This window comes from Centrocercus urophasianus, unplaced genomic scaffold, assembly GCF_019232065.1.
Source record: "Centrocercus urophasianus isolate 14NV4802_14NV808 unplaced genomic scaffold, USGS_Curo_1.0 seq_10, whole genome shotgun sequence".
Classification (NCBI taxonomy): Eukaryota; Metazoa; Chordata; class Aves; order Galliformes; family Phasianidae; genus Centrocercus; species Centrocercus urophasianus.
The window spans coordinates 41,413,248-41,441,077 of NW_024884142.1; the positions used below are offsets into that span (position 1 = coordinate 41,413,248).

Consider the following 27,830-nt stretch of genomic DNA (forward strand, 5'->3'; position numbering starts at 1 on the left):
AAGACTACTGCATTTTCTTGAGGCATCATCTAGTATGATCATGGAGAATGTACATTATAGGAGTTGTTGACTAATAAAAGTGGTATAAGTGCTAATAATGTTATCATCAGTATATATGTGGGGGACCTTGCTTACTTTTTAGTACTGTGAACATTTTACTACAGATTATTATGGCTACTTCTGTAAATTATTATAATGTTTCATGCTGATGCTTTAATACAGTAATTGAAGATACTTGCTTCAGCCCTTTCCTTACTAAGAGGCAGAAAGAAAATTTGCATTTGCCAATGTGTAGGATTTTTCCCGTGTGAAATAGACATTTTAAAATAATGGGGAAAAAAAGGGAAGGTTTCTGTGCAAAATTTGTGGAGAATCTTGTTTTCTAGGTCTGACCAATTCCTGACCAATGAAGGACAAATGGGTCTCAAGCATATGAAGCCTCTTCTTAGAAAATGTGAAGATTTAGCTTTCAATGATAACTCAAATGATTGTCTTGGAAAAGGTTTTAGAAAATATTGTTAATTTATTATTTTGTAAGCTGCCTGTGTGCATTAAGTGCAAACAGCAAAACATGGAAGCGTTGTCTGTGGCCTTATTAAGCAGTCATTCAAATGCAGGGAGTTGCTGCCACAGAAGCAATTAGACCCCGGGGGTTTTGGTGTTTGAGTTTTTGTCACAAATGCTTTGCCATCTTTTCCTATAGAAATGTGTGCAAACATCTCTATTGGTCCATGCTTGAGATTCCATATTCAACTTTAAATAAATTCGACCTGTTTCTCATAGGTGTGTAAGCTCAGCTCACTTTTAATCAATGTAAAGTTTTTAAGACCTTACTGTATGTATTTTTTCTTTTGTATAAACATACTAAAATGCACTGAAGTGACAAAGCCTGGCAAGATTACAGTGCTGTGACAGACATCATCAGCTTAGCTATGACATAACAGCAATCAGTCTCTAAATGAAGTGAGTCTGTTTTTACTTTTTTTGAATATATGCTTGAAACATTTGGAAAGATAACTATGTATAGCAGCCATTATCATCATGCAGAAGGTGTTGTCCCGCCTGCAGGCCTGCTCTATCAGTGCTGTAGAGCAGCCTGTACAGATGGGTTTGTCTAGTGAAATCTAGGCTCAGGAAATGGACTGCTAATCTCTCATCTGCCAGAGCCTGTGGCACACTGGCAGATCAGCACACTTCATGCTACAGATTAAAAGTACTGATGGACACTGTTCTTTAATGCATCTTCAATTGATGCAGTGGGAATCTGTCAGTGGAAAGAGACCAAATAAAATACAAAAGAGAGGAGGGAAAGCAATTAACTTTAAAAGAATCTAACATGGAGACTGTCAGATTTAAAACAAGATTTAGTGTCAGAATAAAACAGTCCCAAATGTTTATATGAGTTGGTCACCTTTTACTTGTCATTGATTCATCCAGCATATGGCAGCTATAGTTCTGTGGGCCATTCTGAACATTGCACTGCATTGATTTGTGTGGTAAATGGTGTTTTAATAATTTTGGGGAGGACATGGAAGTAGACTAGTAGTCAAAGCTAAATGTTCTAACCTTTTGAAAAATAATCACTGGAGTACCTGAGGATCATAAAATCACAGAATGTCCTGGGTTGAAAAGGACCACAATGACTATCTAGTTCCAGCCCCCCTGCAATTTGCAGGGCCACCAACCACTAGACCAAACTGCCCAGAGCCACATCCAGCCTGGCTATGTGGTTAGTAATTTGTTTCATGCCAGTGTGCATGTGCTAGGAACCAAACATGAGCTTTGGAGTTGCTTTGATACAAGAATGTCTGCCTTCAGAGGTTTATGGTGTTATCATGTATGATAAACTCAGAGAAACTCAACTCAGCTGACAGAAACTTCCATATGCTTGGAGAAGCAAGTAAAATGACACACAGCAGCTGCCAGCCTAAGCATTTAAACAGAACTGAATGGTCCCAATGCAAAGATGATGCTTTATCTTTTGACACTATTTCTGAAGAAGCTGTAAAGAAGCATTGTTTAATCTTTTCAGTATATAAAACACAGATGATAGATGTCTAACAGTGTGACATCTGGCAACTTATGAGCAATTCTTCCTTCAAAATACACATATGACTCAATTGCAAACATTAAGCATTAACTAGCAAAAGTGGCTACACAAAAAGACACAAAAATAAATTTGATTGTTTCCAATGCAGGATTTTAATGCAAGTGCCACCAAAACAAAAATAACATTGAGAAATGGGTTTTAAATTTGTGTTTTATGGGAGAAGAATGTCTTCTATTTGCTCTGTATTAGTAAGCTAGTATCATGAGTTCATGAGATCAAAATTCAGCAGTAAGCTGAAGATTTCCTGCTTTAACCCAGCTTGAGATGATACTGTTGATCCTAACAGGGGCTCAACACTCAACTAATGAGAAATTGGTCTCTATCAGGTCAAAAACTTCAATTCAATGAAGTTTTTTGTAGTGACAGTCTTTTTTGTGCTCTATTTGAAGGCCACTAGGCCACTAGATATCCACTAGTCAACTACTGCATGGAGTAAGGAATACATTATTGGAAAAATCCTTTCATAAATGATTAAACGAGGATGTATTCAACTTTCTGTAAATCAACACAGGGTCCAAGGTACTTCTATCCAGATCAGGTGCAGTGCCAGGGTGGGTGTAATACAATACATGTTAATGGGCATGACTGAGATACTGAGGACAGTAAATAATTACCTGCATCCTCTGTGAAACAGAAACACCTTTAGAGATACAGATTTACAAACTTTCAATTTCTTACTGAAATTAAACTACTAAAAAGAATAGTAGGCAAGAAGACACTACTGCATGAATCTTCACTGTAGGGCAGACATAAAAAACACAGTCTACCCAACTGCTTGAAGGACTAACATACAAGTTTACAAAACTAATACGTGAATTTATATTGCTGTCACTAGTCAAATTTTCTACTCTCCATCAACAACATTGTAGGTAGTGGCAGAAGCTGAGAATCTGTTATTTTCACAGCATTGATGTCTTAGTCTCAGATATCACCTCTGTTGAGTGTTTGTTCACGCTGTTACGTTTTGCAGTAGAATTAGTAATGTAGAAATGGAGGCAGTAGTTGTGAAATCATATTTTCTACTTATTCAGCAGCCTGCCATCAAAACACAGGGTTTAACACAATAAAGTTTGTTCTCATACTATCTGTCTACTGTTTGTCAGTGAGGTATGTTGGATGAATGTAACTATCCAGCTTCTTGTGCTTTCTGGTATCTGCTTGGTTGAATCACGCTGTGACTGACACTGAGACACATTAGTGGGAGGATTGTTTATGAGAAGAAGGGAAACAAATTTGACACTTGAGTTTACAAGGGAAGTTGTTGCTGGAGCACAGATGCTCACTGCCACCAAACACTCACAGCTGAGGTCAGGGAAATCTGTCAGGGAAAGCAAAGCAGCCTTGAAGCAATGCTATTTTACTGGCTGGCAGAAGAGAGCACACATGAATTACTGTTACAGCTGAGCAGAGAGCTTACCTCTTTCCTTTACTTCCTTAGGATTGCCTAACGTCCTTTTTTTTCACAACATGTTATAATGAGACGTGCAGAAGAGTTCCTCTCCCATCTCCCTCTCTCCTTTGTTTCCTCAGAGACCTACAGTCTCTTCTAGGGACTGGTGGCATTGACAGCATCAGCCAGCAGCTCTCAGACTATGTGGTCCCATCTGATGTCCTTTTACACTCCCTGGCAATTGTTTTTATTGTTCTCGTGTCATGCCAACATGCTATATTTTGTGCTTTTGCATAGAGCAAGGCATGGCTTTGAAACAAGCTTGATCAGCACAGAAGTACTGTCAAACAGTAAATCTGGGAATGGGGTAATTTAAAAATACATATATTCCTGTGCTGTGGATATCCTATGACAAAAAATATTGATAAAATGAGTTTTTTGGGGGCTAAGTTGGGCTGTGCCATTGGCTAATGATGCTCTGGCAGAAGAATACATGAGATACTTGGAAGGGAAAAGGAAATTGTGGAGAAGACTGAAGAAAATATATAAAAAGAATATGTACCATAAAAGAGTTAGCTTTCAAATACAGCAGTTTCTTGAGTAAGGAGAAGGAATTTATAGGAAGACAGAACATGCACGAAGGAAGAAGCTGGCAGAGATCTGTGGGGAGAGAGAATAGGGAACATTAGATAGGGGAACAGCAAAGACTGGAGATCAAGGTCGAGAGAAACAGATTAAAGCAGTAAGCCAAAGCAAAAAATACATTTTGAAGAACCACAGTGAGTCATTTCCTCCAAACAGAAAGAAAGGTTAGAGGTAAGAAAGGTAGAGGAAAAGATACATGCATTTGCACAGGTGGAAAGAACAGTTTATACAATAAAATGGAAATGAAATAAGGAGAATGAAGTTGCTCAGTAAATTCCTGTTGTTGGTGAAACATGATATGCTTTCACATCAGAGGGAATCCTTCCTTGATGGCTCTCTCTGTAGCTACTAAATCCTGTAAGAGCTGTAATTCCAGGCTTAGCCAAAGGACTTCTGGTAGGGAAAACACTTGAAGAGAAGGCTGCTGTATTATAAATGATAACTATCATTTAATCATTGTTTAAAAAGAAATGTGAAATTAAATGGTAGAGATTTACCATTTACTGCTATTTAATATGTGCATAAAAGCTAGTGTGTTCGGGGGATGTTAAGCCAGTGATAAGTACAGAAATAATGAATGCTTTACATCAGCAACACACAGCAGATGCCTTGTTGACTGAAGCACTGTTTCCTTTCTGTCTTAACACTTTTGAACATGATTCTTGGAGGAGAGTGAGCATTTCCTTCACAGTGAGGAAGCTTAGTGTTTTATGTCTGTGCTTTTCTCTTTCCTTTCAGGGATCTCTTGCTGTCTGTGGCTCTTGGCCAGGTACTCTCGCTCCTTATCTGTGGCATTGGACTCACAAGCAAGTATTTGTCAGAAGATTTCCATGCCAACACACCTGTTTTTCAGAGCTTCCTCAATTATATCCTTCTATTCTTGGTCTACACAACAACACTAGCAGTCAGACAAGGTAAGTGTCTACCTATGAAACTCACAATGTTTTGTGTAAGACAGTGATGATGAAACTTTTTCAGAACAACAATAAATGAGTTATGCTTAAGTGTAATTCAGACACATCACAGTAATATTTATAGTATATTTACACTGCCTAGTAAAGTACATTAGATAAACTAGAAAAAAAAACCAAAACACCTAAATCTTTATTAATAAAGAATGAACTGACAGATTCAGGAGTAGGGTTAGATTCAAGGATAGGGCATCTACCTATATGCAGAAAAGAAACACCAGTACTTTTTACATCCTAAATATTTTTTTTAGGAATGCTCTTCTTGCTGCTCTGTCACCACAGCCACACATTCAGGGTTTGTTTTTGATCTAACTGCATGTCTTACTGGGAAATATTAGTATGCTCTACATCTTATGTAGGCTAAGGAGAGCTCAGAAGCAAGCAAAGAAGAGTTTGCTTTTTCTAGTTGCTTATCAAAGAAACTCAGTACTTCACCAACTATTAGCAGCCAATTTTGAGTGTTTTGGAAGTAGGAGGTAGAAGGAAGGAATTTGGGATGCTGTCTCTCTGAGATGCTGAGTGGGCAGAGTAGTTCTGTAGCCCTGCTGCTGCTCTGGGACAGGGCTTGTGTAAGCAGTCAGGCCCCCCAAATGAGAAACGCATCTAAGTGCACTTCAGTACCATTTGCCAAATGATCCTCTATTTAATAGTTGGTCTATAATACAGGTTTTTGGTGCTTTCCCTGCCTGTCCCTTCCTTCTCTGTGATTTCTTGTTTAGATAAAGTATGGGAAATTAACACATTTAAGTACATTTCTCATCCACTCATTTTTTCATAATTGTATTATTAATTCATCTTCACAAAACACGTGGATTAGAAGCTATTGGGGAGCTGTTAGGTCACAGCTTGAACTGGTGATTGAGCACCTGGCGAAGGGGTATCGTTGGCTCAGGGAGCACAAGCAAACTGCACCTGTGCTCCCCACATGACCAGAAGAAGTAGACCCACACACAGTGAAGCCTCCCTAGGCTCTCACAAGGGCTAGCCACTAATGGGAGAGTATTTCTTGGACCTAGGCTGTTTCTTCAGAATGATTGTTATGCAGTCAAGGAGCTACTTCACCAGTTATGGGTGAGTTCAACTTACATTTCTGTGTATGACTACCCGTGAATACTTTGCCTAATATTGTCAAGACCCTGTCAGAAGCAATTTTGCTTCTTCGTGAGCAGAACAGGAGCAAGATAAGAGAGCAAAAACATTACTTGCTTTCCTGATTGTCCTTTCCTGGTGGTAGGAGGGAAGGGCTCTGTCAAGGAAAAGAACTAGAATGTGTCTTAGGCCCCAGAACATCTATTAGCATATTAAGGTGCTCACATTTTTTATAGGAGCAAATAGTTCTGAATTGTTCTTTGATAGTAGATCTTTGTAATGATTTGGGATCAGCCTGGAAGCTTAAGTTCTTTAGTCAAGATAGTAGTGGATATAAGCATGATGTAACACTAAGTATGGAAGTGTTTCAGAACAATAAGGGCTTCATTCCTGTGGGGAAAAAAAAAAAACAACAACCAAGCATTAAAAAGATACTGCTGCACTACAGCAGAAAATGCTAAAATGTACTACAACTGGAGTTTTACAGAACTTACTCTATGTTGATTGTTGTTAATAAACAATGGAGGTCAGGCAACTGAGGAAATGTTACCTCTTCCATAAGGAAGAATTGCTCAGGCATTGTGTTAGTCTTGGAATTTCAGTTGTGTAGTCTTGGAATATCAGTCATGTAGGGCAATGCCACATGCTTTTCACTTCAGTAGGCTTTAAATGTGTATTAGTAGCATCTTCCCAGAGAACTGTGCTTGGAAATAATTTTTCTGAATGTAGGATTGCCTAGATGTTTGCAAATTCTATTCCAAAAATGTTCTCCTCAGGACTGATATAGATTTTGTGGAAGCCAACTTCCTGTGACCTTTAAATATATGTATTTCTTTTAAACACAGAATTGTGGGAGGATGTATGGGCTAGAAATCTGCTATGTATTAGAGGCTTGTTTAGAGTGCTGTTTGATGTCCAGTATACATTTGCTTTTTAATAACACTATCAAGCGTTATGTTTTACACACACACATAAAAATACTTAAGATTTTACTTTATTAAGTGACTTTCTGTTTATAAATGCAGTGTCTGATAAAAGAGAGTTTGCTGGAATGCTCTTTAGTTCCAGGAAGGTAGGTGTGGGAAGTGAATGGTGAAGTATTAGCGTAAGGTCAAAAATATGTTTTGGACAAATGAGAATGGTTGGGGAAGATGTTTGAAGAGGCTTGCAGTTGAATATAAAGTGTACAAACAATCAGAGCACAACATAATGGGTGACAAAGGAATAGTCTGTAAAAGGGCTGTCGGAAGAGAGCTGTTTAAAAAAAAAAAAAAAGAAAGATGGTTTGGCTTAGTGTCCAAAAAAAATCTAGATCAAAATTAGCTACTGAAGTAATGAACTCCACTGTCCAGGCACTCACCGTAGCATTAATGCTGAATGGCAGAGCAATGTACAGCCAACTCATTAACTCAGCACTTAATAATGCCAAATGATTGAGCTTGGCATTCTTTTTGCTTGTATGTTTACTCAAATTCGTTATCTATGTTTGTTTCACTAAGGCAGTTTTTCCAGCAGCTCTAATCATTTGGCTTCATTTTCAGGTGGAAATCACGTAAGTTATATTGCTTTTATATGGACTGATTTTGTTCTAAGTGCCAGGAGCAGCAGAAGGTGTTTTTTATCAATTGCAGTTCTTCTATATGCAAGGTTTAAGATTTTTAAATTATCCACTTTCTCCTTCAGAAATCAAACCATTGAGGTTGGCTGATAGTCAAAAATAACTGTATCCCTTTGTCTTTCTCTTTGCTTGCTTTTCTAGCCTCTGGGCTTTTGCAGAAATGTACTTGCCAAGAAACAGTCACTTGAGGTGGCTAAAGAAAACCTTAATTCTCTGTCGGACTCAAAGCTGTAATTTTCTGAGACATGTGGAACTCTGAAATTTCCATTAAATGAAATGTCTGGTATCTAGATAATTTTTTTTTTTTTCTATTCTGGGTACTCTTGTGCTCATCTTAATTCTTTTGTTATACATAAACTGAAGTTACTGTTTCCCTGAAGGTATTTGTGCAGAGGCTCTTCACAGTGAGGCGTGCATATGCTCAGATGTGCAGAGAAGCAGGTAGTCACTTATCCACATGCGTGTACCCACTATTGCTTCTAGTCAAATACTCTTTAATGCACCAGCATTGATGTCCTGAGGTCTGAATATAATTTTTTAGTTTTCTTATGAAAACAATGCTATAAAATTTGTCACTTGCATTGTTTCATCTGATTGATATCAGCCAAATATTGAATAACTAGTAAGGGAACCCTCAGTTCTTCCTCTTGAGGTAAATTCTTCTCCTGCCTGTTTTTACAGCCAAAGCCTATGTTTGTCCATGTTAACACCTCTGAGTTGACAAGAAGGTTTTAGCACGTATTAGCTCAGTCCCCTTGTCAGAGGATTCTGCTTAGTAAGATCTTGTTCAGTATGCTACCTGATAGTCCTCTGGGTTGTATGTTATTACAAACTGAGGAAAAGGGACTCCTTGGCTATCAGGAAGAAAAGCCTTCTGTCAGTGAAATGAAGCTATGTGACATAGAACTGGTGGAGATAGTTTTAGCACCTTAAAAAGCAGTAAGTGGGAAATGATCCGTAGTGGACCAGAAGGTGTTAATTATGAACAGTCAACATGAGTGCAAGCATCAGCAGCATGCAGCCAAAAATACATTACTTCTAAAAGCCACTTCATGTATGCTACAAATGAAAACAATTCATCTACTAGGTGTTGTTGAAGAAGAAAAAACAAAAAAAGTGAAGCTATTTTCTTATTATCCTGGAGCACAATGGATAAGTGGGCTGAGGGAGCATTAAGGGTGTGTTTTGAATGGAAGAGGAGCATAAAACCTTAAGGGTCAAATTCTGCATGAGTAGCATGCCACAGTGCAAGTTCCTTTAATTTCAGTGCAATAAGTTAGTGTTTTCCAGCCATCATTTGAGAGAGCTGGCAATAATTTGCTAATTCAGAATAGGTTTCGTGAAATAGGTTTTATGGATAGATGAGTTCTGCTTCTAGACTAAGGTTATAGCATACATTAATGCGAACATGGCTTTCACTAGAGTTACTGTAATGTCTTAGATTTGACAAATAATCAGATCCAGTCTGTGCCTCCAAGTTAAATACAGAGCCTTATGAGTCTCTTAAAGATTGCAGTCATGTCACTGGAATTTGATTTCTTTTTATGCGTTTTTGTCTTGGACTTGTTTATGATCTTAGTATCTCAATCGTACGTAAATTACTGATTCATCTGCTATTCAGACATGCATGGGGAGGAAAAAATGACTGTAACATCCTTTCCACTTCCCTTGAATAACTGAAATGGGATACATGAAAGGAAGTATGACACTTTATAGGCATTGGTTTCTTTTACTGCAGTTGTTGTCAGTTTTTTAGTGAATGATAGGAAGGATAGATGTGTCTTTATTTTCATTCAGTTTCATTCCACTAGCAGTGTTATCTCAAAGCTGGTATTATGCAGTTAACTTTGATAGACATACCATAATTCTTCAATATTAAGACCTTTTTTTTTTATGTGGGCTGCCCTTAAGAATATATTTGGGAAACAAAGAAAGTACATAATTTCACCTGATCAAACTATCTTAGGTATAAAGTACTTTGGGCAATATGTGTTGTACCATAGAGGTGAAAAGTCTTCCTGAAAGGCATCAATCTTGTCACCATTTTCAAAGACATGCCTTCAGAAATATGGGACCTCCTGTTTGTTTAGGAGGACAGGGAGTGATTTTGATTAGCAAATATACATTGCATCATTGTTCAGTTTTCTTAGCATGTTTGTGTCTCTGCTGTAGAACAAAGAGCTTGTTGATGCCTGCTGTGTTGTCCCCACAGCTCTAGACATACTGCTTTATGGTCCTCACTGCTTGTGACAGAAATGGTGCTCAGTCCTTAAGGACAATATGTTGGTGAGACTACACCCAGCCTCTGCATGGCAAACATGCTACTGCATTTTGCCTTGAAACCTGAGGGAAATGAGTATCAATCTGGTCAGGCTTCTCCTAGTCCACCTGCTGCAAGGGGACAAGCTGCACTGTAAAAATGAAGCATCACAGTGAGCATGGCTTGGAATGATGAAAAATGACGATGTTCTGATCTTTGGTATTCTCAGCAGCTCTGCAGATTCTTCCCTCTCCGTAGAGCTTTGCAATCTGTGGTGTACTTTCTCTTAATCACTCTGGGCTTTTAGGTAGGGGTGCCAAGTTATGTGGGCTATGCTTATTATGGAGGTAGTTAGCCAAACAGTCCTCTTATCTGTGCTTTGAACAGCCGTTCTCATGTTTAGTAGGAATTCTGCACTTTATAAGGAAGAAACTCAAACTCTGGCTATTTACAGACAGTTAAAAACCCCAATTTTTTTTTTTTTTGTAACCTGCAATTTTTTGAATTTTGAATAGGAGATGTATAGGAGTGAGAAGTATGACTTGTCATCTGATTGTTTCCTACCACATCATAGGTAACAGAGCTATCTAACTAAAAGGTAAAATAGTATGACTAGATCCAGTTTCCTGTCCAGTGCCATTTGTATAATCATTTTGTTTGTCTATGAATTTTCCCTCCGTTTTCAGCCGTTTTTTTTTTTTTTTAATTTCCTGCTGTGAACTACAGAATATTGCTGCTGTCTCCAAAGCATGAGCTATTACTATTCTACTCTGTAGGTGGCTACAGTTTAGAGAGATGTTAAACTATTTCTGCATATCAAAACTTCAGAGGACATTGTGATCTTGTTCTTTCTGATAGGTTCCCAAAGCCACAGCGTTTCTCTTCCCAATCTGATGAAGTCTTCTTGCATTCTTCGGCCATAATACAGAAACAGATGCAATTTCAACACTGCTGGTAGGAATCATAAAATGGCTTGGATTAGAAGGGACCTCAAAGATCATTAAGTTCCAACCACCATGCCACGGGTAGGGTTGCCAACCTCTAAATCAACTTTTAGATCAGGTTGCCGAGAAGCCCTATCCCACCTGGTTACAGTAAAAAGCAATAGACCACACTGAGTATAAGACAACAGTTTTAAAAACAATAAACTTGACCTTTCTGTCTTCTGCTTTGCTGTTCCTAATGATGGAGTTGGGTGGGGTGTGTTTTTTTGGTGTTTTTTTTTTTTTTTTTTTTTTTTTTTCCAGCCCTCAGGGTTTTTCATTGCCACCTGCCTTGTTTCCCTAACCAGTGTACATAAGCTTTCTGCGCTGACCTTACTGCTTCTTTCTGCCCCACACAAGGGACCAGCCATTTCAGGGCTGAGTCAGTTTTCATCAGGTGCATCTTGCTTTACCAGCTGTTTAGCAGGTTATAAATAAACACTTACAGAGGTGAATCCTGGCCCCAAATGTAGTGAGAAGGTGTTGACAGGTAATGCCACAAAATAAACCTCAGCCTTTTCTTTTTCCTGTTTTAGTTTCTCAGTTCTGTCTCCTAATTGTTAGGCCAGACACCTGCTAACCAAGCCTGTAGGAAAAATCCCATGTTAAAAAGCATGCACTTTTCTGCTAATCTTTTTGTAATTTTTTGGAATAAGATGCATGTCCCATGGTTGAAGACTTGAAAAGTACTTTTCCTTTAGAATGCATGGGGCAGCAGTTCAGCAGAAGCACAGTATGCTGTGATTTAGTGATGTGAATACTAACATACTCAAGGAGACCCCAGAAGCAATAAAGACTAAGCCTATTCATGCATCCATGAAGCAGTATTCTCTGTAGTAGTAATCCATGGTCCCTGATGCAGTTCATTCAGAGTCCAGTTTGCTTCAAAAATAGCTCTGCCTCTCAAAGAAATAATATCTGTGCCATCAAAGACAAAAGAACCTCCATGAGGACCTTGACCAAAAGTACAGGAGCACCTCTGCTGATTCAATCAAGAGGACAAAAAAAAAAAAGGGGAGGGTGGAGAAGGGAGATTTCTTACTGTCCTCTTGATCTAAATGAGGAAATGGGAGGTCTTATCTACAGAGAAAAGAGAATCTGTACTAAGATTGCTTATGAACTAAGGGTATCTCTCCTTGTAGCAAAATCCCTGGAGTGTTTAAGTGTTTGAGTAGTGAGAACACTTAGGTCAAGGTGTTCAGACATGGGCATGTTTTTGGCTACCAGACTTATGCCATCAACCAGTTCCTTCTAGAAACAATGTTTGGATTTGCATTATGATTCAAATACTAGTGCTTATTTTGTAAAAGAAGCCTTACAGGCCCTATTTGCAGTGAACATGAAAGGACAGTCTCCTGTTTTAGAACATTAAGAACATGTGGCAGCTCCATAAGTAAGTGCGTAATTAAAGTCATGGATGCAATAAAATGGAAGGCAGCACATTTATTTAGCTTACAGCTGCAACACCACAGGTAGCTAGTGGGATTTAGCAGAATCCAAACAATGATCACAGGGTAGTGTTTTACACTGTGATGCTTTTCTTGTTGATTTCAGCACCGAGATCTGAGGCTTGGGGAAAATCCACAATATACATTTGCATGTATTTATTTGGATCAAGATTTAGGTTTTGTTGCTGAGCCTGTGAAGCTCCCTCCTTGCACTCTTCCGGGAGCTGTGTCAGCCTTTCAAGCACAATGCTAATCTGCATGGAATTCTATGGGTATCAGTTTGTGGAGTGAAACCTTGTTTCTGGAGGCATGAGTGGATGGGCTCAAGAAGGCTCTTAGGAAGTGCCATTGAAACACTTGTACTTCTCAGCTCCTTGACTTGTATTCCTATCTCAGCAGCTGAAGTAATGTGTGTTTTCAGTGTTCCACAGATCCAAATGGGCACAGATAATACAGATTACAGAATGAAGGTTTTTTGGATACCTAGAAAGCTGGGTGTTGCCCAGTAAATTCTTACAGGTGCTTATGTACCATGGCAGGGGGCACATACCAAGTTTGGAAATTTGTCTCATAATTTCAGAGTGTTGTGCAGGACTGTATGTGGTTCTTGGTTATTTTATCAGGGGATAAAACTGTTTCCTATCTAGCCAAGACTGCCTTAAAGTATGACAAATAATAAATAGTCTATTAAGAGTCTGAGCTGAATCACAAGCAGAACATTATTTTGCTTAGAATTAAGGGGTAACTATCCTTTGTAATGTTTGTGTATGCATCTGGCTGCTTCTCGCCTCTTAATACATAAACATTTCAAGTATTGTTTACAAAACCAACCATCCCTTCTCACTGCAATGAGAAAAGTTAATGTTTCAGATAAAATAGCTACCCTTGATCCTACAGCTGTAAGCAGAATGCAGGGGTTGTCTCTCCCATTTCACTCAGTATCAGTATTTGCTTGTGATTTACAGAAGCTTTAAACATTCATCAATTCAAACAGTAGCCAAGGTAGCCAAATCCATATGCAATGCACGTAGCATCAGCGTTCATATGGGAGATTTGAGTGTGGTTACAAGATGATAACTGTATTGCCTGAAGGATGTAAGTCCCGCTCTGCCAGAATGGTGCTTTGTATGTAATTAGTGCAAAAATTCAGAGGAATAGTTTATCCTTGCAATCGTCTTTCTCATTAGAAGAGAATCATAATGAAAGAACAAAGCAGTCCCTGCAGTGAATTGGATTGCCTTCCTAAGTTTTCATTAAATCAAAGACTCAGCAGCATCTCATTTTGCAGAGCCCAGTTGTAAGCTGTACATAGGACTCGCAGCAAAGTCTGAAGATCACATCTTTTCTCAAGGTTTGGAAGTGCAGTGTACTTCTCTTACGTGAGAATAGCCCACATCTCTGTTCTATTTGTTGGATTTTATTAGCTTCTATTAGCAAGATGGCAGTGGACAAAGAAGAGAGTAAAGAGCATATGTAGTACTTCAAATAACTCACATTCACCACTGCAGAAATTGATCTAAATAAACTTCCTCATTTAAAAGCAGTCTGAATCAAGGAAATGAAAAGTTAACATTAGTGGGGGAAAAAGCTCAACTTTCTACTTATTTTTGCAGTTCTTACCTAACGCCAAGCCATAATGCAAGTAATAATTTACTCTTCCTTCCTATCCATTATTATCATTGTAATCATATAATTATAGGTGAAACTAAATGCGTTGCTCATGCAAAAAAGTACAAATATCCTGTATGTTTTTTCCACTGCCTTGTAAGCGTTTGTTTTTTCTTCCTTTCTACTTGGCTGAGCTGTTAGCTATTAGTATGCCATTATTTCAAACTCCTGTTGTATTTCTGCACGACAGCACTATAATAATAATTGCAACTTCATCTGAGAAGTTGTTTACAAATGTAGTTCTCTAGGTGTAAGCTGCTGTATTTCCTCCCCTCTGCTTACAACCAGCTGAGCAGGCAGGAGTACAGAGCCACTTTTGGATGATAATGGAAATACAGGGACCTGGGGTCTTGCCTCTTGGTTCAGATCTCCTTTTGGCTGAAATTTTGATTCACAAACCCAGAGGGTGATTTAGACCTAGGTAGCTACTGAACAGAGGAGTGAAGGTGCTCCCTCTCAGTGCAAGGTCATTAGCAGTCTGCTTTACGTTATCTTTTCCTGATTTAATGTTAAAGAGAGAAGGAGAAGGCTAGTGTATGCTGTCTGACAGCCTCCTTCAATTCTTGCTCACATTTTCCCCAATGGTTAGAGGGCTCTTTGACAGCAGAAGTGAGCTCTCTAAATACGTGGAGGAGGCAGAGGCCACGTGCATATCTCAGAAAAAAAATTATCTTTCAGTTTTCAGTAATAGATTGGTGACAGTCAAACTCTTACAGAAATGTAGCAAGTGAGGTTTCCAAGGAGAGCTATATACCTGCCTTTTCTGAGTTAAATATTCATCATCTTGCTTCTGTGCAGGTGCTAAATACTTAATACAATTTGTCCGTCCTTCTCTGTTCCTCTGTGATCTGATACCTGGTTTTGTTTTATTTAATTGTACAGGAGATTTTAAAAGCTCAGGGTAGAAGTGAACTGTTATTGCTATAGTTAAATGGATCTGCACTGATTTACCCTGATGATAATATTAATACAAAAGTGGTATTTTCATGACTGTGTTAAAATATATTATTGTTGCTTTTTCAAATCTTTTATTTGAACCTGTTCTTGAGTGTCCTGTTAAGGTTTCAGCCAATTGGAGCACAAGAACAACCACTAGCTAATGTCTATGTTTTGTACGTTTGATATTTTAGTGATTTGGCTCCATTTTAAAGGAATTGTATGATTTGTTCTCATGAAGTACCAGATTCTAAGACTATAAATTATTTATAAAATTGGTGTCTATTGCTTATTATCTCAAGCTCTAGTTAGCTCAGGAATGCCTGATGTTCACTATGTTTAATTCTTCTTTGAAGGGGCAAATTATAAGATATAGGCCATGATATAACTAGGGACGTTTTGTGTCCTCACACAGCTTTCGTAAAAATTTAAAGAAATTAAATGCCTTAAAAGGGACAGAAGCTTGCCAAAATCCATGCTTTCCATGGAGCCAAGTTGCCAGTGAACTCTTTGCAAGCATGTCCCAGGGTGAATTCCTGACACCAATGAAGGATCCTCTAGATGCTCTCACAAAAGGATGTTGAAACCACGGACTAAATTTTATTGTAAGAGATGAGAGGAACTGCATTCTGAAGCTGAATGGAACAGAAAAAACATCTGAAGAGCTGAATTTCTGTTGTCCTCATTGCACACTAAGTCAAAACTTGTACTGTAGAAATGCTTGTTAGGAACAGGTACCTGCTAAAGCTAGAGGTAAGATTGTTGAATGAACTTGGCTATTGAGCTAAGCAGCTATTGGTCAGTGATTTGAAATCATTGAGTTGAATGCTTTCTAATAAAATCATATATCTGAGAGTGTGCAGCAACCTGGAAGGAAGCAAAGTTAGAGAGGCAGCTTCACAGTCAGAAGTCTCAGTGAGAATATCTTAAGCAGAGGCTGAAAACTGACCTGCCCTGCTGCTCTCCTGAATGCTGGTATTTGACAAACTGCAGCCTGTCAAGGTACAGGAATACTGTACCAACAAGTGTATGTCCTGACTTTTTAGTTTCTGTTTAGATGGTAATATGGCTGGCATATAGAATTGTAGTGTTACTTGTGTTGGAAGGTGAAGATCACCTAGTTCCAACTACCATTAAATATATTCCTGTCACATCCCAACCAACTTCTTCCTATGGTGTTTTCCTCATCCTGCAGCAGATTCTGCATGTCTGTGGCAAAGAGTCCTACTGAAGATAGTTGTAGGGAGGGTAGTAATCAGTGAACATTATTGAGCAGAAGCAAGACTAACACTTTCTTCAACCTTTCTGCCCACGCTGCAGCATTAGCACTGAAATTGCAGATAATTGTGATTGAGAATGTTTGTAGATCTGCAGTGTGTGGTGGACCAAGCTCTGCAATCACAGGAACATAGCTTTTTTTCTCTGGTGAATAGGATGCTAGAAAACGTAAATTCAGTCACTTTTAGTTTAGTGAAGATACTGAGCCTATGTGATTTTTGTACTGTTATTTGCTTAGACAATGTAAAACAATCTATCAGAAGAATATTTCTCTGAAGTATGTAGTGAAATAAAGCTAATTTAAAATAATAAAAAAAATAAATTCTTTGTAGGAAATTACACTTCAGAGAAATATTTTGCTATTTCGAAGAGAAAATTCAAGTAACATCTCAGAACAGCCTGCCTATAAGAGGACAAATGACTGTAGTAATTATGATAGTATTTTTACCAACAGTGTATTGTTTGTTGAACAGCGGTTTGGACTTGTGTAGTATACGCAACTATTTCTTGCTCTTTGCTCTGTATGTTTGTTTTTCCATTAAGAGAAACCCATAATTGCAAAGGAAGAGTCCTCAGTGTGCCTGTGAATGAATTTATAGACTTCTCCATGGGAAAAGGAGGGAGGTCTTAAATATAAAGAAGCTGTGTCAATTACCTTGTATAGAAAATCATGAACAGTTTTCAGTAATTATTTCTAAGCAAAAGTACACGTCAGCCGTTTAAAGGGACATTTATAAGTAAATGCATCTGCAGTTCGAAGTAGGATAGTCTAATAAACACAAGCCAGATTACACAAGAAAATTACTTCTTTCAAATCTAAACAAGCTGTATCTTCTTAGAAGTGTCACAGTTGCCTTCTGTTTTTTATATACACACTCAGTAGTACAGTAGCAATTAATTCCTAACTGGAATTAATACCACTTGTAAGGTTCTATCAACTTTTTTTCCTCACTTTTCTCGAAAGACTAATTTCTTTAATCCCTGTTAATATATTTCATATTTTGTTAGTGTTATGATAAAATGTCATCTTCTTTTCCTCAATATTTTGAAATGTGGAATAAAAATGTCAATTCATTTTCAACTGTCTCTGTCACATTTATTACAGAGGAATTTCTTCTTATGATTTCCACGAGGCTTGTGTTTATTTCCATTATTTCTACTAATCCTGCATGGGTGAGGAACAGTCTGTCATCTTCTGCTAATGACAGTGCTTGAAAGAAAATGTGACTACATTTCTGCAAGTTTTATCAACCATACTGTTGATGTTTCTCACTGTCTATTTTATTTTGTACTTCCTTAAACTCTGTTTAATGTTTTATGGATTTAATCTGTCATAAGCTGTATAGTATTTAATGGACTGGACACATTATTGGTTGAAAACGTAAGAAATGCTTGAAAGGAGCAGATTTTTTTTTAATGAAAATCTGGTATTAAGAGAGAGCTTCTTGGCTTAACTACAATGCTGTAGAATTACAAAGTTACAGGTAACAGAATCAATAGCACTGATGGTGGTTATTGCCTTTTGTGGTCTCAGGCAAAGGTTCATATTTGTTTGATTGGAACTATTCAGTTGTACAAGACAATATATAATTAGTGAAGAGTTTTGAGCAAACTACTGGTAGTGGTTTGCCCTTATTTCAGAGATAGTTTTCTTTCTAGTATCTGGTATGATGCTATGTTTTGGCACTAGGCTAAGAATAATGTTGATAACACCCCTATGTCTTAGGTTTTGCTGAGCAGTACTGCACAGATCCAAGGATATTTCAGTTTTTCAGCTCCTTGTACCCTCATATAAGGAGGGGGCTAGGGGTACACAAAAAGCTGGGAGAAGCACAACCAGGAGAGCTGTTCCTACTGACCTAAACTGGCTAAAGGGATGTCTGGTACTGTATAGTGTTCTGTTGAACAATAAAACTGGAGGAATCAGCCAGGCTGCTGCTGCCTGGGGATTGGCTGGGCATCAGTGGGTCAGGTGAGCAGTTATGCATCATTTCTGTTTTATATGTTTCTTTACCACTATTGTTATCTTCCTTTTCTGTCCCATTAAACTAGCTTTATCACAGCTCACCAGTTTTACCTTTATTCTGAGTTTTTCCCTCATCCCACTGTGGGAGTTGTGAGCAAACAGCTGTGTTGTTTTGCCTGTCAGGTTAAACCACAACATGGTTTTCATCTGAAGACAATATCCTATACAGACAGTTTAGCTGCAGAGTGCCACTTAGGAATAAACCATTCCCTTTCAAGGGATTTAATATCAGACTTTTTTCATTTGAGTATATTTCTGTTGCCTGTCAACATTACTAACTTCAGAACAAGGATAATAGCTGCTCTAGTAGAAATACTGATAACTACTTCAGAGCTATAGATGACTGAGAGAAAGCTCTTTTTTCCACTTTCTTCCAAAATTATATCATTTAATAATAATTATGTGAGCAAAAAAAAAAAAAAAAAAGTTAAAGACTTTCCAATGTAAACTTGGTGGGGATATATTGGTACTCAATTGATCCACTGCATCAACAGTTACCAGAGAAGGCTTTAACACTTCTTTGTTTCATAAATCAGTATTTGAAAAGCGTCTTCTAGAAGTAATATGTATATACAAGAAATCATCTCTGTTGCAAGGGGTTGTATGAGGTTGTTTATATTTACGTATATTCTGTGGCCAAGTACAAACAGTATGCATGCCCCCACAACATCTGTTCAAGGGAAGGCATCATCCTTTTGGTATCTGAAATAAGAACATTGAGTTTGAGGCTCCTGGAAGACATGGTCAGAGATGGAATCCTAAGGAAAGTTGTGAGACAAGGTCAGCAAGCTGTGAAAGCCCAGGAAGAGCAAATATTTGTTCTGGATACTTGCCCCTGTGATACAGGAACAGCCTTTACAAGTGAATTATTTTTGTTGTATTGGACCACTCAGTCTATCCTAAGTACCAAGCTAATAAGCTGTGTTGCCAGTTTCTTTGGTTGGCTCATATGGTCACAAAACAGGGTTTTTTTTTTCCATCACTACTCCCAAGTCCATCTCTGAGACCAGTATAAGTCATTCGTTCCCTCCAGTGGTCAAATATTCCCAGGGTGGGGAGGGGATAGCCAATTAGCTGTGTATGATTTTGAAGAGAATTAGAAAAATCATTGCTGGAGCTCTTTTATTTTGCTTGGATTGACCAAAGGATACTGTTAGGGAACTTTTGGGGAAGTGAAGATAGGAGAACAAAAGTGGGATAGTTCCACAAGGACTTTTCCTGGAGATCTCATCATGGTTTCTCAAATTCAGAGTGGCATGTAAGTCACAAGAGTTCTGTGACACTGCTGAGCAATTTTCTCACATAAATGCTATTAACTGCCACTCCTTCCAGTGGTGAAACAATCTAAGGAAAGGGGAAGGATTTCAATTCCAACACTTGAAAGCAGAAGTCTCATTGCATGATGTGTCTGTGATTTACCTCCATCAGATTTAAGAAGTTCAGATTAAGGGCAGGAGTTGATGACACCTCTTTCTAGCTCTTTGTCACCCTCATGGAACAAAGAAAAATAGTCTTTTGATCCTTCCCAGTTCCCATGAAAAGTGAAAATTAAATTCAAACTTAATAATAAATGATCGTGTGTGAAGATGGCATTTAAGGTTTTCATGGACCTGAATGGATTGGGCAAAAGGCAAAGTGCAGCAGAAAGTGGTTTGTTTTCATATTTTTAGAACATAAATAATGTATGATATTTATGTAGCCTTCTGGGCAATTCTAGAAACCCATACAAGGAAATCTGTGTAGGGTTTTCATGAGCAGAAATTAAGACTAGAAAGCTGTAATGAGCAGGGGGAGTTGAGACCAAAATATTGATGGAGGCTTACACAAAGATAAGTGAGTCAGCATGCTTGGAGAATAACAGTTCTCGTCTTCTACTTAATTTGAAAGCCTTGTGTCGAATCTGTGATCAGTGGAATTCCCTGCTGATTGCAGTCTTCTCCATCATACCAAAATTATTTTTATGCTGCTTGTCTCTACTAGCAGTGCCATTCAGAGTTTTTCTCTTCTTATTTATGATGTTCTCATTTTCTTCATTTATTAAATCTTTTTTATAATGTTGCTTTCCCTACATTATCCTATGAACATTTTTTTCATCTATTCCAAGTGTTATCTATAGATGAAAAACGCTTGTCAACTGATTGTGACTTTTAAACTGTCTTCAAGTGATGCATTTGTTTCTGAGTCAGGGTTTAGCATCTTTTCCACCTATTTCAAGTTAATATATCAGTAGCAATTTTTATTCTAGTATGATTTCATAAGGATGCAAATTGCTTACTATTTTTGGTAGGAGAAATGAAATGAACATCAGAGCTGTGATGGTGTGTTGTACAAGGCACTCTGCTAGAAATCGAAATTAAATTAATGAATTCTGACGTCATTCCTCAAGACCTTTCTATAAAAGAATTGTAATACAAGGAAGATACATGTAATGAGGAACAAATGGAAAAAGAAGCTGTATTTTAGAACAAAATGCTGCATTTTCACTATATCAGTAATGGATTACATCCGTGCCTGAAATAGAGGCAAAGGTTGAATTAAATTTCACAAGGATTTGAGTTAAGTTTAAGATATAATGAGAATGCAGAAGAGAATGCAATTAGCCTTGGGTTATGTGCTCTGGTAAAGTGGGCAAAGGTGTTTATCTTTTTGAATTGTAAGTAAATACAAACTGTAATTTATAGAGTTTTAACAATTAAGTGTTTCATCACAATATACTGGTGTGGTTAGTTTGAGTGGAATAACCTTTTCATAGCTGCTTCCTTGGAAATGAAACCAGTAAAGTTATGTCTGAAAGGTATGCCCCTTGTGGTTAGATTTCCGTCAAGCATACCCCTAGGGAATTAGTAGTTTCAGTGCTGAAAACCACAGGCTCCTTGAAGGCAGTAAATCAAATGAAAAGTGATCTGACTATCTGTCTGTCTATCCTTTAATTATTGTGGTAGCTGAGTGCCTTTAAAATCTATTTTATTTTAAACCTCTTATGTTCAAATACATTAAAGCACTGAAAGTGTCAAAATTCTATTTCTAGCTTTGATTCTATTCACACTGGACAAGTCTTTAAAATGTAATGTTCTTTCTCTGCTGTGATCAGGAAAGAAAATCAGCAGACACTGAAGCAAACTTACAAAGACTGTACTTTGTACAAAATAGCCAACTTTTATAGAATACTTTTGTAACAAAGAGATTTGTGATCATGTGGGATTTTTTTCTTAAAACCCTCATTTAATTTTGTCAACCAAGAGTATCTCCTCCATATTTTACAAGAAGTGTGTTTCTTACATAACTGCAAAGAAAAATGTTCAAACATGAAATGTATGATTCACTTATTTTTAAATCTCTAGTATGTTTATTACAATGTGATTCCTAGAACGTTTCAAATTTTGCAAGATACATCTACTTCAAAGAAATGTTTGCATATTTGTGGTTGGTTGTACTAAAAATAGTGTAAGCCTGATAGATTTAGTAGTTTGGTGCTCTTAAAAATAGACTACATTTGCCTGTGCTCTTTTTGGCAGAGGAAGTAAAAAGAGTGACAAACAAGAGAGGAAAAATATGATAAGTAGTATGCTGGTATTATGGTACAGCCATGCATGGTGGTTTGTCAATTGGTTGCAACTTTTGGAAGTATCGTGGATTGTACAGCCTTCACTCAACGCAGAGAGCTCAATGCCACCAAAACTGCCATACAGTGCACAGACTGCTCATTTACAGTCACAATGGCTCACTGATCTCTCCACTTGTAAAAGGAGGAAAGCTTACTGACATCAAGTGCATAGTATGGGGGACAAGATGCTGTTTGCCACTTTGGACACTTGCCTTGTAGAACTTTTACGCACTTAGTAAAAACCCAGCTGAATCAACCCTAAGGTCTGCTTCATGTAGTCTTCTCAGCAGTGGCATAAAGAGGTGCTTACGTAAGCAGAGATCACAAGAGCTTGTCTACTATCTATGGTCCTTTTTTTTTTTTTTTCCTAGTGAATTTTAACAGTGCTTTTTTGAACTTCTTGATATTGCTTGCCTTCTCGTGGTAACGAGTTCCAAAAGTTTGCCACACATTGCATATGAAAGTACTTTCACTCATCACTCTTCTCTCTTTTTAAACAGCACCAGCTTCTTTGATCACTCCTCTTAAAACAGCTGCTCCATCCCTCTAATTAGTTGTTCTTATTTGTACCTTATTTAGCTCCACTTCTCCAGCCTGACAAATGACCAGTGAACCTGTGCTTCAGTTAGCTTCCGGTTATAAGAGGACTTTTCCCCAGTCCTGTTGCAGCTGTTTCTTTAACAACCTGTTGTGAAACTTTATGAAGGATTTTTAAATCCAAATATGTTACACACATTAAATCCCTCGTGGATGCTTGCTTATTGACAACATCATGGAACTGTAGCATGGAACTTTTCCTTTACAGAGACTCCTGTAAAAGCAGAAAGCAGACCTTTTCCCAAAAGGAACTCCTAAGCAAAGGATTCCCATATACCATCCTACTACCAGCTTTTTATTGACCATATAAGTATTTTTAAAAGGATGATTTGTAAGATAGTCCTTGGTATGAAAATAGACAATATAGTTGAGTCTGTAAGCTTTCCTTACATGGCTGTTATGAGTAACCTGATGCTTCAGCTGGAATCCAGTATCAAAAACTTCTATGGGCTGGCAGCCTTAGTCATTCAAAGGTTAAGTGGACCCAGCTGTGCTCTGGGTGACATGTTCTGATTTAACTAAGGTCCTTTTCAGTCTTCAGTGGTCCAGTGCCTCAGCAGTGGACATGGTTGGTTGTTTCTAAAACCAGCTGTGATGATTTTACAATCTCACTCTTCCACTCCACAGTGGTATGTGGCAACTGTATTGCTTCCAGTTGAATCCTCATTGTTTTGATGCTGGATGATCACCATAAATATTTTTATGCCTGGTATTGGCAGTCTGCCTTTCATCTCCTGGCTCCAGTAAGTGAGCAGCCCCTCCTTCCCTGCTGTTCCCAGTTGCCTTGTTAAATTCATCATATTAGAAAGCTTAAGTGTCACAGTAACTTGAAAGAAAACCACCTGATAAAGAGCCACTTGCTTGGTTCCAGTACCTCGCTGGCTGCTACAGCTAGCCTGCTAAAAGAGTGCATTGCTTCTGAGACAATAGCAACTACCTGAGTTTTACATACCTGTTCTGATCCTTCTTTCTTAAGCCATTTATAAACCCAGAGATACATTTCCATAATAATTTTCTTCTGCCTTCTTTAACTCAAAGGGCTGACAGAATCTCTAGCAAAATTTCTTATTTTGCTGAAAACAAACAGTATCTTTTGATAATACTGAATTTATATATAATATGACCTAGAACCACTCAAGTATTCCAAAAAGTATGTATCCAGCCCGAACAGATCTTCTGACATTTGCAGAGTCTAGATAATAGTAGAGTTATGTCTCCTTAATAATAAGAACAAATTCACAAAGTAGGAGATTAGAGAGGTTTTTAATTTTCCAGTTGAATATCTGAGATTGCTCTTGATGTCTGACAAGACTGGGCACAGCTGAAGGAATGCTGCTGGAATTTTAAATGATCATAGAAATTAGAAGGAAAAAAAAAAAAAAAAAGGAACAGAAACAACTTTACCATACCTAAACATAACTCCAGAGTAATAATGCTTTTGTACTGTAACTACAGGATTAGTCATGTCTTAAGTTGGCCCTGCAGCCAGGTGGAAGTGTTCCCATATCCTTTTGTCTTCACTAATTCTTAGTGAATTATACCAAAAATAGAGCACCTGGAGATCAACTCTGTGACCCCTTACTTTAGACAAAAGCAGTTTCCTGGCATGGCAGTAATAGTATTGAAATTTATATCACCCATAAAACTTTTATAGCAATGTAATTGGTTGGGCTATTAATAACTACCCAACCCTAGCCTTTCTTTATTGCTGTGAACACAGCTTGTAATTACATAAATGATAATAAGTAATAATGCTTAAGGGCACTATATAAACCCAAGCATTTTAGTCTCTCTAGTGAGTGCTCTTTGTGAACGAAAGTAGGGGATGTTAAAGCTTTACCTCTCCTGTGAGTACTTATTTCCATGCTCTCCTTAGAGAGTTCTCTAATGGTAAACAAGGTCGTAAAACTTCAATTCTGCTCTCACTGCTTTAATCTGACTCCATTAACTGCTGTGTTAATACAGGTGTAAATTAGGCAATAGCAGGAAAGATTCAAAGAGTTTGAAGACTATCATTTTGCGGCATACTTCTGCAAATCAAATATCCTTGTAAAAGTGTTCAGGTGTTCTCAGTAGGGGACTATTAAAATCATCTCCTTATTGCCTTGTGTATGTTTCGTGCTGTTTTGCAGACTTTACAAGTAGGATAGTATTTGTTCAACTTGTTTTCCTTGGTGAGTAGAGAGGATAAATGTTCTGCAGTTGAGGAAAGCATAGTTCAATCTGCTTTGCAACAGGTTTTGAAGTTGCTTCTGTTCTCTGTCAAGAGGAGTCTGGATAGCTATTCCTTCTGCTTGGTGCTTTGTGTCTCCAGTATCTTGCATACTTGGACTGCGCCACCATCTATAAAGTTTTCTGACATATCTGGACCTCCCATGCAACTCAGCTGATCCAACAGTAGTTCTGTTGTTTAAGTCCAGTAAGAATAGTGCTTTTATTAAAATTTGTCTGTATTTAATATTTCTCTGTAGCGTTAATAGCCAAAGGAAAATCCACTGGTAAGCAGGAATTTAGGAAAAGTGAAATAGACTATAAGCTAACTGCAAGCAAATTGTTCAATATTTATCCTCCAGCCAGACTAAAATGCAGTACAGTTAAAAACAGCCCAGAATGAAACTCTGTATGGGTCTACTCACGTTTACCAACTTATACCACTTCTGTATTTATTTACGGAATCGTCCATCCTTAGGTTGCTTAAGCTGAGGGGTGCAAATAAGGCAGGGTCAGTCTGTCATGTAAGGTCTTTCTAATCACCTGGATCTTTTCTGCTCTTTCCCAGAGGTTGGGATGAGATTTAGCACGAAACTTAAGTATAAGTAGTAAATCTATTTTGCCCATGTTGACGAGATAGAAAATTATTAGAAAATGGCCAGATTTTGGGACTGTTTAATTCTCTTTAAGCGAAAGGCAGACTTGCCACTAAATATTCTAACTGACTGACTGGAAATTTCAGTGAGAACTTCCTCTAAAAATTTATTCAAGAAAAAGGTTCTATGAAGAAGTAAGCAGTCAGCTTTCATCTTTAGTCATTAAAGTTTCTCCTCTAAGTTTCTCCTGTAACTCCCTTAGGAATACTTCTAAATCTCCCATAAAAACATCACATCTGTGTGATTATTCAATTTCTGTTATGTTTCTGAACCTAATGAGGTTCAACAAGGCCAAGTGTTGCACTTGGGGTGGAATGATCCCAGGTATTTATACTAACCGGGGGAAAGAACTCCTTGAGAGCAGCCCTGCAGAGAAGGACATGGAAGTCCTGGTAGATGAGAAGCTGGATGTGAACTAGCAGTGTGTGCTTGCCTGAAAAGCCAACTGTGTTCTGGGCTACATTAAAAAAGTGGTGGCCAGCAGAGAGAGAGAGGTGATTGTCCCCCTCTACTTGGCTCATGTATGTGAGGCCCCATCTGGAGTGCTGCGCCCAGGCCTGGGGTCTCCAGCACAAGAAAGATGCAGAGCTCTTGGAATGAGTCCACAGGAAGGCCACTAAGATGATCACAGAGCTGGAGCACCTCTCCAATGAAGAAAGATTGAGGGAACTGGGCTTGTTTAGCTTGGAGAAGAGAAAGCTCTGGGGAGATGTCGTTGTGGCCTTCCAGTACTTGAAGGGAGCGTATAAACAAGAGGGGGAACAGCTGTTTACATGAGTTGATAGTGATAGGACAAGGGGGAATGGTTTTAAACTAAGACAGGGGAGGTTTAGTTTAGATATTAGGAGGAAGTTTTTCACTCAGAGGGTGGTGACACACTGGAAGAGGTTGTCCAAGGAGGCTGTGGATGCCCCATCCCTGGAGGCATTCAAGGACAAGCTGGATGTGGCTTTGGGCAGCCTGGTCTGGTGGTTGGAGACCCTGCACATAGCAGGGGGGTTGAAACTAGATGATCATCGTGGTCCTTTTTGAACCTGGGTCAGTCTATGATTTACAAGAACCTTCTTTTACAGTAGTCATGTTAAACTTTTTTTTAAAGGTCATGCTAAATGTTAATGTCAAACAACACAGTAATTGTCTTTTAAAGGACTTGCAGAACTCTTTGAACTATTTGATTTTGTTTGGGTATGTGACTCAAACACATATCTGCTTCTTAAAACATCCATCTCTTCAGTCAGGATTTGATGCTTGTATCAGAAAAAGTAGGAAGCCAAATTCAAAATGTAAATGGATTTGTCTTTGATGCTATTAGTCCTCTGAATACATCACGATCAATGTTATTGGACTGTAATCTGTGAGGGAACATTGTACTTTTGGCTTTAATGCTTTTGCTGGATGCTTGCACATCAGTACTCTTTCTTCCTCTGCTTAGGTGCCTACCATTCAGTGCTCATGGTTGTAATGAAATTTTGCCTGACAGCTTGTCTTTTGGCCTTCAGCATGGTTACTTAGAGTTTTCTAGCTCTTGTGGTTCTTGGTTCTGTAATGAATGAAGGGTTAAGTCCCATACTTGCATGGGGCATTTAACTTCAGGGTGATTTTTAGAGTTTCTCAAGAAACAAGCACTATCTTAATTCATGGAGTACTCTGCTACTTGAAAAATTCAGTACGAATTCTCTAATCTCAAAGCATGCTCCAAGAGCTTAAATATTTTTAAATTGTTTAGTTTTTCACTTCTGGTTCATTACAACTTAAGCGTCCATAAATTGGACTCACGCTAGGATATCTTGTAAAACCTTAGGGCCTCCTCATATAGCCAGTGCCCTAATTGTTTTTTAGATGCTTCTGGCAGAGTTTCCTTGTGCACTCTAATACAACAATCAACAAATCATGGTTGAGAGGGTGCCAATAAGTACCCTCCATCAGCTGATGTGGTGCAATTACTGTAAGCTGAAGAATGCACAGTAGCTGGGGAGAGGAGAAGAGATGAAATGCAGAGCAAAACAGGTTATCCCATTCAGACTTTCCAAGACAAAATTATCAGCAAAACCAGCAGTATTTGTCATAGAATCATAGAATTACAAAGTTGGAAACGACCTATAAGATCATCCAGTCCAACCGACTCCTCATCACCATTGCCACCACAAGCACTAAACCATATCACGCAGCATGTTGTCCAGATGCCTCTTGAACGCTGCCAGGGATGGCGACTCCACCACCTCCCTGGGCAGCCATTCCAGTGCCTGACCACCCTCTGAGAGAAAAAGTTCTTCCTTATGTCTAATCTAAACCTCCTCTGATACAACTTGCAGCCACTTCCCCATGTCCTGCTCATTGCCT

General features: G+C 38.3%; 1 protein-coding gene across 1 annotated transcript in view; it reads left to right on the forward strand.

Moving 5' to 3' along the window:
* Positions 1-27,830, forward strand: part of SLC35F1 (solute carrier family 35 member F1) — a 234,330-nt gene that overhangs the window by 125,371 nt on the left and 81,129 nt on the right. Inside the window, exon 2 of the mRNA XM_042818195.1 lies at positions 4,884-5,059. Within this exon, the coding sequence (XP_042674129.1) occupies positions 4,884-5,059 (176 nt within the window). The remainder of the gene's footprint in view (positions 1-4,883; positions 5,060-27,830) is intronic.